Here is a 16,475-nt window from a genome sequence, read left to right as displayed (position 1 = left end):
ATTTATTGTCCATGTTATTGTTCAAATTGCGTCATCAGTAAATTACTAAATTGTCTATTTTTAAAGTACAATTCTATTTTAAGACGATTATAAAGAGGCTTTTTAACTAATTATTTTCCAAAATATGAGAATTATCTGATTTGTCAATTGCAATATTTCTGGTTCATATATAAATTAAAACATTAAACTTTTTTGTGTAAATTGATTCGGGTACTAATTTCAGCGTCTTAGTTTTTCTAAAGAATCTATGAATTTGATAGAGGACAGTTGTACCAAGAGCTATAAAATACCTAAAACAAATTATCAATAAATGAAATAGAAATTAAATTTTTGTTTAATCATTATTTGGTGAATTATCTTTTATACACAAATATATATTTATTGGCGATTCTTGACGTATATATATATATATATATTTTGAATATAATTTTGGTTTTAATAAATAATAAGTACATAAATATAGTATGTAATGAGACACGTTCAACGAAGAATCGATTAGATATAAGATTTAGACAATACCAAGTAATAACAAAAGAGAAAATTGAAATTTTGAACAAGACCGACGTTTTCTAGCCGAAAAAGGAATTATTACGAAACAAGATCTTTTTGTAAATATATTTATCAAAAACATTTTCCGGGCAAAAAATGATTTATTTTGACTTTAGATGGAATGTGATAAATACACGAGAAGTATAACGCAAACTTTAATTTCTACTTTTTTTGAAACTAACATCTTGTATTAAGTATAGTAAAAAAATAACGAGTGTTTCTAACTTTATGGAAAATAAGAATAGGATAGGAAATATATGTAAGCAGAAAGTAGAAGAACTATAAGTCTACTTACTAATAAAATAAAACACACGACAGAGATAAAGAAGAATTAGAGATTGTTTTATTTTGTAGACTATGAGCCCAAACATTGCATTGCAACAATTATGTTAAGAGTTAAAACAAATAAATGATACCGCGGAACGGATATGAAATAAATTTGCATTGTCGTGAAACTATAAGAAAATTCTACTTAACGGCGTGTTCTGTCAAACATTTGGTTTGACGACCGCTTTAATTATAAGAGATGTTTAGTGTAATAATTTATTATTTTTAAATTTTTTTTTTAAAGTAAAGAAAAAAACACCAATAAAATTCTAAAAGCGGCACATGATTAGCATATATTATAAATGAAATGTTGATTTGAGAATGCCTTAATAAAATATCTTATTTTAGCAACGATATTATATAAAATATCCAATTTAATACTTAAACAAAAATCTTCTAAATGAAAACATTTGCTAAATTTTTATAAATGATATGCTTTTTAGATAAAAATCAACCATATATTGATGTATTTATGTAATAATTTCAAACATTTCCATATTATATGATTTCTCAAATTTTTTTTTAATTGCTATATATGTTAAAGTTGTTGTTAGTCTAATTCTGTTCAAATGTCAAATTGTTCTTGAACGCTCCAAACTAATACATGCCAATTCCTCATTTTATATAATAAAATAGAAAATTGGATATCAATAAGAGAATACGTATAAATATAATACTTTTACTAAACCATTTGAAAACAATCGCCTTGGGTTCTGGCTTTTGTGTTAAAACTAAATTTATTTTACAGTGTATTAACTTCGAAAATAATACGATCAGCATGCATATTATCGATTCAAACAAATTAACGGGATACAGAACATTGAACTAAAAATTGTATGATTTTATTAATGCGTGAAATTTAGAAGACAAAAAAAAAGAATTTACAAGTATACTTAAGATACAAAAATATAAGAAATAAATGATAACAGAAACGCAAATAACTAAATAAATATTTGTTGTGTGTTTTTTTATTGTTAAAAACATTTATATAAATAAGACAGCTGCAGCAAAGAAGCTTCGAGACGAATACACTAGTTTTTTTTTATACAAGCAATACATTCTGTAAAAAAGATTATTTTCTTTTATTTATCTTTCAATTAAATTGATTGTTTAAAAAAAAAGATGTATGTAGTATTTTTATAGATAAAAAACTAATAGGAAAAAATCCAAGTTAATAAAAAATTTCGAGCCATGTAGAATTTTTTTCACTCGTAATAATATTTCTGGATTAAATTATTTTTCAAAGTTCATATACAAAACGCGATGAACAAAATTGAATAATATTGTTATTAGTGTTCATTAAGCACAATAAGATATACGATGGAACTTTAAAAGACGTTTAACCTCTAAAGGCTTTATTTATTAATGTTTTAATATTCAACAATGAGGAACAGAAATATATCTACTATTAATTTGAAGCAAACAAAAAACAATATTCTTTTTAGCTTTATTTCATAAATCTGAATTATATAATTGCCTTATGAATAAAATTTATAATAATACGATGTAGATTCAACACCTTCTCTTCAAAGGTATAGAAAACAACAATTTATTACTATATATTCCTTATTCAATCCTTTTAATTAATAAAATACCATAGTTATTATTGTATAGATTAAATAATAGCCAAATCGAGTCGATTTTATAAAAAATTATATTAAGTTGTTTAAAATATGTTTATACATTACAACCATTTTGTCAATCTTATATATAAGGTATCTATTAGAAGGATTTGTACTAGTTTTAGGCAAATGTTTCTTCTTTTAGTAATTTATATTCATACGATTACAGATATTTATTTTGTCTACGAGTCAAATCAAAAGATCGATATAAATACATATTTCTTGATATTTTATGAAACTAAACGACAATTGTAGAAATTGATAGAAACATAAACAACCAAGAGCATAATTATTATCCGATGAACTTGTTTAAATGAACTATAGATTTATGAATACGGGATGCCCGTAATACATTACATTTATAAGCGCATTACACAGTATTGTAAGTGCTGTTAATAGTGTAACGTTAAAAGCCATATTATGTACCTTCAAGAAGGTGATTACGCTGTTTGCTCTGTTGGGGCGCGATACAATTTCGTGAAGTTCTTCGCTATTCAAAGATCAAATTTGTTATGAGTAAACTATTTGATATCAGTAATTTGATCAATTAAAATTATTGTACTAATTTTTAATCAAAATAAAAAAAATATTTTGCTACATATTATAGTATTTTGCATACAAATACTCGTAAATTTATATGATAAAAACAAAGGGGGTTTGAACATTATGACATAATCACCGGATTTTATAACTCTATACTGTATTATATACAAAAATTTGATCTAGCCAAATTAAAGTCATGGGGATTTTGTTCTTAATTTTGAAAAACGCACATTTCGTTGTGCTCTATTTATTCAATATTTATCGTCTAATTGTAGATTAAGTTGTAAAAACCATATGGTTTAACTTAGTTCGTATACATTTATTCTTCACTTTTACATTAAATTTGCTAAAAAAACGTTATATAATAATAATGTATTTAAGTGTTTGTATTTTTGTTATGTGTCACTTTTGGAACTTAATTTTTAATTATATCAGCTATTATTTGATCAAAAAAATATTTTTAGATATAGATTAACATACAAAATTAATCTTTAATTACCCATACATGTTACAATCTATTTTTTTCATAATTTGTACAGAAATTACAATGCAAACTGATGATACAGACTTATCTCCAATTACTATTCATAAAAAAAACAGATTAAAAAGAATAAGAGAAAAAAAGTGCGGTATACATGATGAAAATCTTCATCATGAAACTGTAACTACTAATAAAAAAGATAATAAACAAGAGTCTTTCTCTTTCTTTCTCAATAATGATAATAAATTATACTTAGATTTTGACGACGAAAACAACAATACAACTACTATTGACGGTAAAAATTTGCAAGATCTAACTGATTATAAATCTTTGATGCAAAAATTAAAAAAACAAACTGAGACTTGGGATTTGGAAGCAAAAAACAATAAAGAGAATATGAAACAATTTTTTATTGTAAATTCGCGTCAAAATAGAATATGTAATTATAAAAAGGAAAGAGAAGCTATAAATTATATAAGGAAAAGGTTGTATACTAAATTAAATGAACATTTTAATACTATCATAGTAGCAGTGCAAAATATTCCTACAGACGAGTATACAGATAATTTAAAAGATCAATTAGATTTTTTTGAGCAAGCCTTTAAAATTTTACATTACTATACTGGAACTAAATATGATTGTAACAAAATTGATTGTCACAAAGTGATCGAATTTTTTAAAATTTTACCCATCAGAATTGACACTTTTGATAAAAAATTCCAAATAGTTGATAGATTCGAGGCATTCAAAATTTTTTTAGAATACAAATATCTTTTAAATATTAGTAAAAATGATAAAAAGTTAATACAGATTGCATTGGATGAAATTCATATGAATTTGAAATATTATTTTGATGATCTATATTGGATAACTATAAAATCCAATAATATTATTAAAATCGTGGAACGAGCTATGTTAAAATGTAAATTTAAGAAAAAATTTTAACTCTATAAAATTACAATATTAAACCATTTCATTATTTTATTTTTAAAATTGATTTATACAATTGCTTAGAAGTTTATAATTTTTATAACGTTCAGATTCTAAAAATATATTAGTGTTGACGTAAAGCTCAGTAAAGTATTTGTTGCATTTTATTTGTTTTTTACCTTTTTTAAAATGATTATGGTAAATTTATATTAATATATGAAACATTAACTCGATATTAATGTTCCGTTGATCTAATTACTATTCGTATTTGTCCAGATTGCGTCGTCTAGAATTAATATTGAAAAGTCATAAGATTTTGAGACGTATAATGTCTAGCAGCGATAGTATTAATTTTAGAAATGCAGAAACATGAAAATATTTAATTATTCAGAAGATAGTTTTGTTCAAAATTTTTATTAAAAGAACAAGCATCATACCAGTTTAAAAAATTAATTTACACCCGATCTTGTATCTAAAATTTAACGGCGAAACATAAATAGTTCTGATCGATACGCATAGCAAGAAAATTTATGTTAGCCCGAGATCATTGAGACATACGAAGGCCTATTTGTGTCGAACAGGCGCCGGCTTAGAAATTAATAGGTATAGCTGTTCGGAAATTCAAATATGCGAATAACCGAAAATTTTCAATGCGGATTTTAAAGACGTTATGCGTAAATATTAGGAGTATTTCGTCGTTCGATATCAAGATATTCTTATTTAAAAAGAATAGAAAATTTTAAAATAAACTCTCCGCATATTTTTATTTTCCCATGTTAAAATTTTTTAATTTTCGACTTTGCAAATAGAAATGAAACACAAGACATTTTAACTCTTTACAGACTTTACTATTCTAACAGGTATTTAAACACTATAAATATTACTATTATAGACTTTGTAAAATCAATTATGTTGTTTGAATAAATAATTAATGTAACTAGAACCCCACGAAGTACCAAGTAGGTCTTTAAAGATGATTGTAATTTTTTTGTACAATATAATGAGAAACTGTTTAAAATAAACAGAAATATTTGATGATGTTTTATAAAACTCGGTAAAAGTAAGGTTTACTTTCATATTTGCGTATAAAAATTTTTGGTGTAACACAAAACGGTATCTAGAAAGTTTAGCTGGTTGTATTTTGCCATAATAAAATAAATCTATTATTTTTGCAAGCAAGAGGTAGAGGAAACTTTACATAAGAAAGGAAATTTTGAAGTACATCTTTTCCACTTTATACTGTGAAACTCTTACTTATTAAACTCCCACTATAAACTTGTCAGTACAGCGCCACGCCCTAATGGACTTTGTCTCCAAAAGAACACTTTCCATTTATACCTCAAATCACGTACAGTGTGGCCCCGCAGCGGATATATTTTTTTGACATGGTTTTAATAGCCCGAGCAGCGATATCATCGTACTAGCCCCAAAATCCCAATAATTATCTGCATCTACAGAAACTTTTTTTTAACTTAACATCCAGTTCTTGGTATTTTTATTGGACTGCATTGACCACCAGTTCTGACCATAGTGTAACAGAATTTTATAGAAAAGGGTCCACGAAATCTTCGTTGCCCTACTATGTCCAATCTTTTAGTTAATTCTGCAATCCCACTCTAGAGTGCACTAGTCATGGGCTCAAACTAGACCGTATCTTCAGATACTTTTGTGTATAAATAAGTTATAACTAAAGGAAGACAGTTTTTTTTGAGGTAAATTTGGATTTCTACATAGATGATATTCCCCCCTGTGGCCGAATGCACATAATTTCATAAATTCAACTTTTTGAATATAGTAGACATGTGAATCGTCTAACTTGTTCCATCTGCATCATAGAAATCAGATTCTTTTTGGTGTCTTTGTAATTTGAACCAATATAGAGCTCTATTTTAAATCACTGCGCTGAATACACCTAAAAGTTCTTATAACAAATTTTAAATTTGAAATTAAAGATTTTCGGCTGCAAGTTTCGTTCTTACATAACTTTTAATTTTATGAACTTTTTTATTCTATCGGATCTTATAAAATGCATTATCAACACATATTATTCATTGTATGATTTTTTACATTTTTCTTTGATATATTAATTTAATTCGGCTTCTCATTTTCAATCCAACTTCCCATCTTAATTATTATATTTTTTATTATGTCGTGACATTGCTTCTTACTCTACAGATTTATTAATATTCTCAATTATTCTAGTTTTTTTGTATCTTTTCAAGTCTGCAATGACATCTTGCCTTAACTATAATAAATAATCACAAATGACTACATCAATTTGATAGACTATACACGATTCATACAAACCTATTAATTCTTTTATAGGTTTATAAAAATGTATTAAATTTTTGTTAGTATTTTAAAGACAAGACATATTTCCTTAATATAAATGACAGCCCATCTAATAATCTATAATAGGTAGATACAGCCTTTTTGTATCATATTATTTCTTATTGTAAAGGTGACATAATAAGCAGGCACAGATTTTTCCCGCTGTTCAATTTATACATGGACGATAACCTCTTTTCAATAGTCTTTCACTTGTTTATTATTAATAAAAGCCCATCTTGTGTGCGGACATAGTGCGAGCTGCCTCCCTGGACGCTCGGCTTGTTTTTATAATGTTTATTGCTTCTTGTGTTTTTCTTGCTCGGTGAGTGGCTAGAATTTCGTCCTTTTATGTTTTATTTTTAATAAATGTCAAACATTTCATTTTTTAATGGAAATCTGGCCTCTGGTACAGCTTTCCATATTCTGACATTATTCACTAGAATAGACATTTTTTTATTCGTCATTTGTTTGTTTACGCCTATGACTCGGCTGCTATTGCGATGACATGTGGAAGTTCAATGGAGTCTTAATAAGGTAAAGGAAGGATGTCGTGTGACATAAAAATGCACCATATATTTTACATACCATGTATATAAAACACTCACTTTAGTTTAAAAAATATACTTTTTAAATATGTGCTATATTATTAAACTTGTCTTATTTCTTAATATGTCGTTAGTTTCTTTCTTATTATATTAATCTTCACTTGTATTTTACACCCCTTCTTATGTTTATACATTTTCTCTCTATTTTCTCTTCTCTTTCTTACTCAGACTTCTCTGATCCTTCTACATTCCTAATCTACATTTATTACAATAAACCCGACTTAGACTGCCCACTCTGCACTAAGTTTAATAATAAAATCTCCGAGTTAAATATACCCATCAAGAGACTGAATTTTCATTCTGACCCGCTTATTAGTTCACATTTCTATGTGTACGAGTTCCCTTCTTTTATTATAAGATCCAAGTTGAGATCTTACAGAGTCCAGGCTGAGACAGTAGATGACTTGTTTAATATTGTGAATAATGAAGAATGGAGGAATATTAAGCCAATGTACAGGTTTCTGAATCCTGATACATATTTTACTAAGATTTATGCATTTGTGTATGTTAAGTTTTACTATGTGGTGGAGTATTTGGCAGAATATATTGAGAATATACCACTGTGGGTTATTAATGGAGTGATGACATTTATGATAAGTTACTTGGTGATGTCTATAGTAGGAATATTTAAGAGTAATAAATGTACTAATATATAATAAATGTACTAATATATAATAAATGTACTAATATATAATAATGACATATATTCTTTTTATGTATAATACAATGTAGAATGTATAATACAATGTATAAAACAATGTAGAGTGTTTGATTCTGTTATATAAAAACTCATCTTTTTTTGCACTTCGTTTTTGGGGTTCATAAAGATAATGTGTACTATGATCTCTCATATTTACTGAATGAATCAATTCCATAACTCGTTCTGTAATTTATATTTACTCTTCTATATTTCTCTCAACTTTATTCTGTAGATCTATGTTTTAAAATTTATCATCTATAGATCTATGTTTATTTCTTTATCATCTGTAGATCTATGTTTATTATTTTTATCCCCATGGATAATAATCACACTAATAAAACTATACATCCCACTAATAAAACTATACATCATGATAATAAGTTTGTACATCATGATAATAAGTTTGTACTTCATGATAAAAATCATGATAATAAATCTTTCAAGTCTGTTTTCTCTGATCTCATTCTAAATGATAATAATCTCTCTCTCTTCTTCGGTAAGATTGTCCACAAGGTCACTGAACACGCCTTTTCTCTCAATATCCTCAATCCCATCATTCTCTCCCGTCTTCCTTCTCTCTACAAATTCAGAGTCAAGAATAAGGAGATATTGACCAAGAGTGTCTCTTCTTCTTACACTCCTGATTTAGTGGAGCCTGTGTCTATAAATTATATTTATCTTCCTAGTAAGATTTATGATGTGATGATCTACCAGTATAAAGGAGATAAGAGACAGGAGACCAGACTCAAGATGGGGAAGAATAAAGAGTGTGTATTAGAAGTCCATGAGAAGAATGTGGAGAGACTTATGGAGTATATTATGGGCTTATGTGATGACATACACTATAAATACAATAAAATATATATATGAAGATCCCCCCTTGTTTTTTGATGGATAAATTTGAGTGGTTCTCAGTTATAAAATCCAGTCTACTAAAATACTCTTCTATAAAATACGAGATAGAAGCCCGTATAGGAAGAATCTACAATAAGGAGACAGAGTCAAGGATGAAGTTACTCTCTCTTGTCCCAGTAGTCTTCTCTAAATTACCAAGTCAACATTCATTTGTCCCTGGGGTGGACTTATGGGACTTCAAGAGCTTAAAAAAAGATTTAACTAATTCAAGTTTTAAAAAAGTGGATAAAGACACAATATCGTCATCTTCAACTAAATTAGATAAAGACTTTACTATCATCTTTAAGGAACACATAGAAGACTCTTTTAAATATCTTAGAAATGGTAACAGAATAAGATTCATAAATAATGAGTACAGATTCTGTGAGAAGAAGTGTAAGATACAAGTCCTGGACTTGTATCTTCCAGATTATAAATATGATGTAAGAATAAGTATCATGACAGAAGAGAAGCAAATGCAGAGACACACTCAAAGCCCAGTGGAATTTGTAAGACACAGAGACAGAGACACTTTCACAGACAAGTGGTTCAATTATGACTTCACAGTAGTAAGGAAGAATAAAGAAGTGACTTATGAAATAGAAATAGAAGTAGAAGATCTGAATTATAAAGTAGAGGAATTTATAACAACCTTCACTAAAATGAACATACTAAATAATTAAATACTAAATATTGCTTTGAATATTGAATATAATATTAAATGTGTAAGATATTGACTTGAATTAAATCTAAACTTATACTTATATCTAAACTTATACTTAAATCTAAACTTCAATCTGAATATTTAAATCTAAATATTTCTATACTTAAAAAATTCTATACTTAAATCTAAACATAAAACATTCTATACATAAATCTATAAGAAAATATTAAAGAATTACATTTGGTTTTTTTTTATACCCCCTTATGGCAAAGGAAGAAAATTCAAGAAAATTTAAAATCTGTCTAATTGGTGACGGGGGTGTAGGAAAAACAACTTACATAAATAGAGTCTTAGACGGCCCATTCTGTAAGGAATATATCGCCACTCAAGGTGTAGTAGTCCATAAAGCTACATTCTGGGTCTCAACTGAACACTCTATAATCTTCGACGTATGGGATACAGCAGGCCAGGAAAAGAAAGCAGGTCTAAAAGATTTATATTATCTAGGAGCAGACGGGGCAATGTTCTTCTACGATGTAACTAGTAGAATATCAGCCAATAATCTCAATACTTGGATTAAGAACTTTAAAACTGCGGCCGGGGAAGATAAGCCTATAATAGTAGTGGCTAATAAAGTAGACAATGTTGATAGAAAAGTCAATAAGAAGAATATTCTTAATAATCTGAAAATGTATGACTACGACTACTGTGAAGTCAGTGCTAAAACAACTCATAATTTCGCGCAGCCCTTTTTGTTATTAGCTAGGAAATTGAGTAATAATAGTAGCTTAGTGTTTGTATCTAATGTGGATTTGAGACCTACTAATGTCAATTATGATGTGACTAATGAAGTAGATGAAGATTATGACTTCGCGAGACAAGCTCAGATAGAAGAATAAAGTATTAATTAATATTACATCAACTTAAACATAGACTAGGTTTGTTATCAATTTGACGTATATGTTACCATTATTTTATAATTCTATTAATTTAAAACATCATAAAAAAGTAAAATGTATTACTGTGATTTTCTTATCCCCCTTAAAAAAATGACCAGCTCTAAGAATCTCATGGATAATTCTATGGACAATTCTAAGAATCTCATAGATAATTCTATGGACAATTCTAAGAATCTTACTGACAACTCTAAGAATCTTACTGACAATAAAAAAAATCTTACTGTTTTGAAAGTGGGCGGCAGACGTGTAATAAAAAAGATAAATCAGTCACACAACATCCTTAAGGATATCCTCGACAATAACAAGAAATCTATTGGTAAATCTATAGTAGATGAACTATCTATAGAAAGGAATAGTAAGATCTACAAATACAAGAACAATATAAAAATAGTATTTGATGACCAAAATAAGCCTATAGGATTTCTTGTGTCAGGGTTCCCTGAGATAAAAACTAAGATTGTGAAAGATCCGCCTATGAATTTTGAGGAAGTGGTTGAGAGTTTGAATAAGGAATTTATGGGGGAGATGAATGAAATTGAAGAGTATCTTGACATTGAATAAATATTTATAATAAATAATAGATTCATGTCTCAAGAATTTCTACAAGGCTCAAGTATATATTCGATGAAATTGAAGAGTATCTTGACATTGAATAAATATTTATAATTAATATAAACATATAGATTCATGCCTTAAGAATTTCAACAAGGCTCAAGTATATATATATTATATATATATATATATATATGTCTTGGATTTTTACAGGTATCTTCTAACGAGATTAAATCTAGTCCTTAGTTTTATCTTACGATCTCGATTTAGATTTCGTGTGTTGGTCATAAATAGCCTTTTAGATGTCATGTTGGGTGCTTTTGTCTGTATATATGCCTCAGTACGGGCCATATTCTATTACTAGTTTTAACCAACTTATATAATTTATTTTGGTCTTATTTTTTTCACAAGATACACTTAAACCTCTGGCAGTTCCCTTTAAAATTTTTTTTATTTTTTTATGCTAAATTATTTCTATTTATAGTTTTTTTTTTCTAAACAAACAAACTTGTTTTTATAAATAATAAATCCATAAATTTGTTTATAAATAATACATTTTATTTTTTTACTTCATTTAACTTATAACTCTATAAGTTACAATTTATACCTAAACTTAAGGTATAAATGAGTTATTAATATGTGTTTTTTTTTCTTATGATATATTATAAGCTTCTATTATACTTCTAGATCTCTTATTCCTTTTTCTTCTCATACTCCCATTTTTATCAACTAAATCTTTTTTTATTCCACTTTCCAATTTATTATCAAGATGTAAAAATATTTCATTCAACTTTTTATCTTCAAAACTCTCCAATAAAATCTTCAATATCCTCAATTTCTCTTCACTACTAAAATATTTAGTAGTAGCCAATATAAATTCACTTATAAAAAGTGGATTCCATGTATGAATCAACCCACTAACAATCTTAATATTATTAATATTTATTATATCTTCAAATAACATTTTTTTTGTAAATATTATTATTGACTTTAAAGTCCAATCTTTTACTATCCATTTAATAACAACTATCATATTAGATACAGGATATTTGTCTAAATATTTTTTCATATTAAAAGCTATTATTCTACAATTATCTTCGTTTCTAATCCATTCGCCGAAATTTGCGTCATAAGTGTCATCCATAAAAAGAATAGATTTTTCTATTTGGTCTAATGATAACATTTTAAGATACCCTTTAATAAATAATTTTTTTTTATATTTTTAATTAAGGAGAAAACATAATATAGGAGAAAAAAATGATTATATAGGAGAAAAAAATCATTATATAGGAGAGAAAAATCATTATATAGGAGAAAAAATATAAGAATATGAGTTTGTATTGTTTTTTTTATTAATTTAAAAAAATAAACAAATTATCCCTCCTAAAAAAATAAAAAAAAAATATTTTTTATTTTGTTTTATATTGTTTTTTTCTTCTATTTATACTGATTAAGTTTGTTTGTAAATAAAGCCAAACAAACAAAAGTATTGTTTTTTTTTATCTGTTTATAAACAACCATAAATTTATAAACTTTTTGATTTTTTTTAAAAATTCGATAATTTTACTTATAAAAAATCCAGAATCTTTTAGTTGTTTTTGTAAGTGTCAAACAAATCGTTTTTTATAATTATACATAATTATAATTCAAATAGTCTTGGCAGGATAAATTAAAAAATAAACTAATAGTATTATTATTAAAAACAATATAATTTACAATAAAATTTATAATAAAATTTTAATATTTGTTCTAATTGTTTGTTAAAATTCAATTGTTTGTTAAGGTTAGTTGATGTTAAAGTTTTTTTCTTTGACCATCATGTAAACAATACATAAAAATATAATTAATAATACATAAAAATATAACTTAATACATTAAAATATAACTTAATACATTAAAATATAATTAATAATACATAAAAATAAAATTAATAATACATAAAAATATAATTTATAATACATAAAAATATAATTTATAATACATAAAAATATAATTTATAATACATGAAAATATAATTAATAATACATGAAAATATAATTTATAATACATAAAAATATAATTTAGTAATTGATTTTATTTTTGTATTAAATCTATATAATATACTTTTTAAATTTAATATTGTGCGTATTGTTTACATGTATTTATTAAAGATTAAATTATATTGATCAAATTAAAAGGCATGCCCTGTTTAAATAAACATTTATAAATTTAAGTACTAAATATATTAAAAGATTTATTAAAAATTAAAAACACATGAATTTATAATAAAAAGGTTTTATATAATATGAAAATAAGCTTATAAGATATAAAACCACAAATATTACATATAATAGATTACTTGAACAAGAAAGTCTTATTATACAATATTTATAAAAAACAGGGTTATAGAATATTAATATAGATTACTTTATGTATAAAAAGCAGTTTAATTAAAATTAAGAATTTATAAGTAGCTTTATACAATGTTTAAATAAGATAATTAAATATATATTGAACTTAAAAAGCACCACGAAAATTTCTAAAAATACATTCAATAAAGAAGCAGAATATTTCTATAAAAATAAATTAATAAGCAGATTTCTATAAAAAATATATTCAATATCAGATTTATTAAATAAAACATGAATATTCAACAAGTATTTTTATAAAAAGTACAAGAATGTTTAATATGCAATTTACTCCTATAGAATCTTTTTTCTACACTTTATTTTGGTTCGTTTTAGGTTGTTTGTTGTCTTATGTTTCAGGTTTTGTTTAAATAAATTTTTTTCATAATAAACAAACAATTAATGTTCTCAAAAACCTTCCTTCTTTTATTCATCCACCTCTTATCTCCATCCATTTGTTCCTCTTACACTGAAACACCTTCTTCTTCCATCAAATACATCCCAAATTCTTCTAATGATTTAGTAGGTGTCAAAGGTCTCAAATCCTCACCTGACGGTTTAATCCTCAGAAGATCTTTAGACCAAGGCGGCATCGTCTACTTCTTAGCTGACAATAAATACCCAGAATGGTCTTTCTCTTACACCATCACAGATCTAAATCTTCATTTCCCTGAAGAAGGTGGTGTCTACCTTTGGTACACACAAGATGACCAGGATTTCGGGGATTTCAGAGGCGGCCACAATATTTTCCACGGCATGATGGCTGGTATTGAGTTTAAAGGTCTTAGTCCCGAACTAGTTTTCGCTTTTAATTCTGGTGAAGATTTAAAAGATACTACTAGTTTGTACAGAGACTCTTTTAGTCCTGATAGACTTAAAAATGTAAAAGATCTTACAATTAAAGTTATCGTAACAAGAAATAATTTCAAGATTGAGTTGTATAATGACACGAAGTTGATTTATGATCATATGAGGATAGTTAGTGTACAACCACATAAGTTATTAGGTATTGATAAAAGGTTTTCTATAACAAGTTATTATAAGTATACGTCATCAGAGAAAGCTTTTAAATTGATTAAAGCGCAATTATATTCCAGACAAGAACATGACGATTATGACTCAGATAAAATAAATTCAGAAAGTATAAAGATACCCACTCCTGATGAAATTTTACACTCAGATAAAGAAATGAGACATTTTATTGCTAATTTCCAATATTTCCAGGAATATATTAAGTCTGTATTAGGAGATACAGATAATCCGAGTATAAAATACTTCTCTAATAAAATATTAGAGAAGGTAGAAGGAATTAATAAGAAGTTATCAGAAGGGATATCACAGCATATTAGTGAGAGAGTAAATGATATGGATATAAGATTACAGAGTATACAGAAGAATATGACAGATTTGATACACAAGTTTGAGCAGAAAGAAGAGAAGACGAGTCATGTGTGGATATATTTAGTATTAGGGAGTATTTTACTAAGTATACTAGGATTTAGAGAGTATTTTAAGATGACGCACAATAAAAGTCTTTAAATAAATTTGTTATAAAATAATTTAAATATTATAAATTTGTTTTAAATTTATTTTATTATTAAATGGTATGATATACCAAATATCATAAAATATATTTTTAAAATCTTTCCCTCCAAATTCGTTCAGTTTTCCCTCCAACATTTATTTAAATATTTTATCCGGAGAGGGGTACGAAATGATGGAAAGAAAGAATGAAATCAATAATAAAAATCTTCTAAATACTTTCCTCAGTGGTGGATACCACAAGTTAAATTTAACAAAGATGTATCCTAAACTTAATAAAAGGATAGAAATTAAAAACCAAGGGAACATGATCAGCTTTGAGATCAATGTCAAAGGCCTAAAGCAGCCTATAATTAAGCAATTAGAGATTATAACTAATATCGAGAAAACCAATATGTTAGCATGGTTTCGAAAATTCGAAGAACTAAAAAATAAATTGGAATGGGACGAGGAAGAGACTCTTCTAGTTTTACAAAGTTTGATCGAAAGTGAAGAATGGAAAGGAAAAGATAATTCTAAAAATTATTTAAAATTTAAGGAGGAAATACTAAATATTTCATATCCGCATCACTTATTCTCAAATTTAGGAGTTAGAGTGCTAGATATTAAACAAGAAAATTATGATTTAATAGAGGATATGTTTGCCGATATCGATGCCAAACTTGAAGTGGCATCCTTTATAGAAAAATATACCAAGAGTGAGTATGAGCGTAGGTTTAATGAAATTTGTTTGAACGCTTTATCTGACGCTACCAAAGATTATGTCATGAAATCTAATACCAAGAGTGTTAAAGACATTATATACTTATTGATAAACCTGGAGAAAGAATTAGTAGTCAGAATTCTGAATGACTTAGAGCTAACTAAGAATTCTCAAGCCGAGGTCAATGAACCAAGACTGAGAAATGAGATGAATCGATGGTGTAGCTTACACAAATCAAGAACTCATAACACCAGTGAGTGTTACAGTAAAAATAAAAGAATTGAGAATAAAAATAGTAAGATCAAAACGGATGAATTAAAAACTAATAAAGATCTTAAGTTTTCTCACTGTAAGGTAGTTTTAAAAGAAAAGTCTGAATATTTAACAGTAAAACTTCCAGTTTCAATTAATGGTCACACTGTAATCGCCATTTTAGATACAGGATGCACTGAAAATTTGATAAGTGCAGAGAAGGTAGAAAAGTTAGGACTTATAGCCAAAAAGAATAGAACAGTGAGTTTTGTTTTCGGAAACGGCTATCAGGAAAGGTCAGAAGATATTATAGAAGAATATATTTCGATAAATAGCCTTAGCATTAAACAGTTTACAAGATTACACGTTATAAAAGAATTATCAGCAGATATAATTTTAGGGGTAGAATTTTTATGTGAGAATCAAATAATTCT

General features: G+C 26.5%; 8 protein-coding genes across 8 annotated transcripts; 7 read left to right on the top strand and 1 right to left on the bottom strand.

The window, feature by feature from the left end:
- Positions 1–3,546: 3,546 nt before the first annotated feature.
- Positions 3,547–4,467, top strand: VNE69_11165 (uncharacterized protein; the record flags this gene model as incomplete). The annotated part of the gene is made up of 1 exon (XM_065475075.1): positions 3,547–4,467. The coding sequence occupies one exon, from the start codon at positions 3,547–3,549 to the stop codon at positions 4,465–4,467; it is 921 nt and encodes a 306-aa protein (XP_065331147.1).
- Positions 4,468–7,510: 3,043 nt separating this feature from the next.
- VNE69_11164 (thioredoxin-related transmembrane protein) lies at positions 7,511–8,044 on the top strand (the record flags this gene model as incomplete). Its single annotated transcript, XM_065475074.1, has 1 exon — positions 7,511–8,044. One exon carries the CDS (start codon positions 7,511–7,513, stop codon positions 8,042–8,044), a length of 534 nt encoding a protein of 177 aa, XP_065331146.1.
- Positions 8,045–8,403: 359 nt separating this feature from the next.
- Positions 8,404–8,958, top strand: VNE69_11163 (mRNA-capping enzyme subunit beta-like protein; the record flags this gene model as incomplete). The annotated part of the gene is made up of 1 exon (XM_065475073.1): positions 8,404–8,958. One exon carries the CDS (start codon positions 8,404–8,406, stop codon positions 8,956–8,958), a length of 555 nt encoding a protein of 184 aa, XP_065331145.1.
- Positions 8,959–8,978: 20 nt separating this feature from the next.
- Positions 8,979–9,665, top strand: VNE69_11162 (mRNA-capping enzyme subunit beta; the record flags this gene model as incomplete). The annotated part of the gene is made up of 1 exon (XM_065475072.1): positions 8,979–9,665. The coding sequence occupies one exon, from the start codon at positions 8,979–8,981 to the stop codon at positions 9,663–9,665; it is 687 nt and encodes a 228-aa protein (XP_065331144.1).
- A 244-nt stretch (positions 9,666–9,909) lies between these two features.
- Positions 9,910–10,545, top strand: VNE69_11161 (GTP-binding nuclear protein GSP1; the record flags this gene model as incomplete). The annotated part of the gene is made up of 1 exon (XM_065475071.1): positions 9,910–10,545. The coding sequence occupies one exon, from the start codon at positions 9,910–9,912 to the stop codon at positions 10,543–10,545; it is 636 nt and encodes a 211-aa protein (XP_065331143.1).
- A 150-nt stretch (positions 10,546–10,695) lies between these two features.
- Positions 10,696–11,166, top strand: VNE69_11160 (uncharacterized protein; the record flags this gene model as incomplete). The annotated part of the gene is made up of 1 exon (XM_065475070.1): positions 10,696–11,166. One exon carries the CDS (start codon positions 10,696–10,698, stop codon positions 11,164–11,166), a length of 471 nt encoding a protein of 156 aa, XP_065331142.1.
- Positions 11,167–11,809: 643 nt separating this feature from the next.
- On the bottom strand, positions 11,810–12,340 carry VNE69_11159 (uncharacterized protein; the record flags this gene model as incomplete). Its single annotated transcript, XM_065475069.1, has 1 exon — positions 11,810–12,340. The coding sequence occupies one exon, from the start codon at positions 12,338–12,340 to the stop codon at positions 11,810–11,812; it is 531 nt and encodes a 176-aa protein (XP_065331141.1).
- A 1,606-nt stretch (positions 12,341–13,946) lies between these two features.
- On the top strand, positions 13,947–15,083 carry VNE69_11158 (L-type lectin-like domain-containing protein; the record flags this gene model as incomplete). The annotated part of the gene is made up of 1 exon (XM_065475068.1): positions 13,947–15,083. One exon carries the CDS (start codon positions 13,947–13,949, stop codon positions 15,081–15,083), a length of 1,137 nt encoding a protein of 378 aa, XP_065331140.1.
- Positions 15,084–16,475: the final 1,392 nt, after the last annotated feature.

The sequence above is a fragment of the Vairimorpha necatrix genome, chromosome 11 (genome assembly GCF_036630325.1).
Source record: "Vairimorpha necatrix chromosome 11, complete sequence".
NCBI lineage: Eukaryota > Fungi > Microsporidia > Nosematidae > Vairimorpha > Vairimorpha necatrix.
This window is presented reverse-complemented; position numbering and strand designations above follow the sequence as displayed.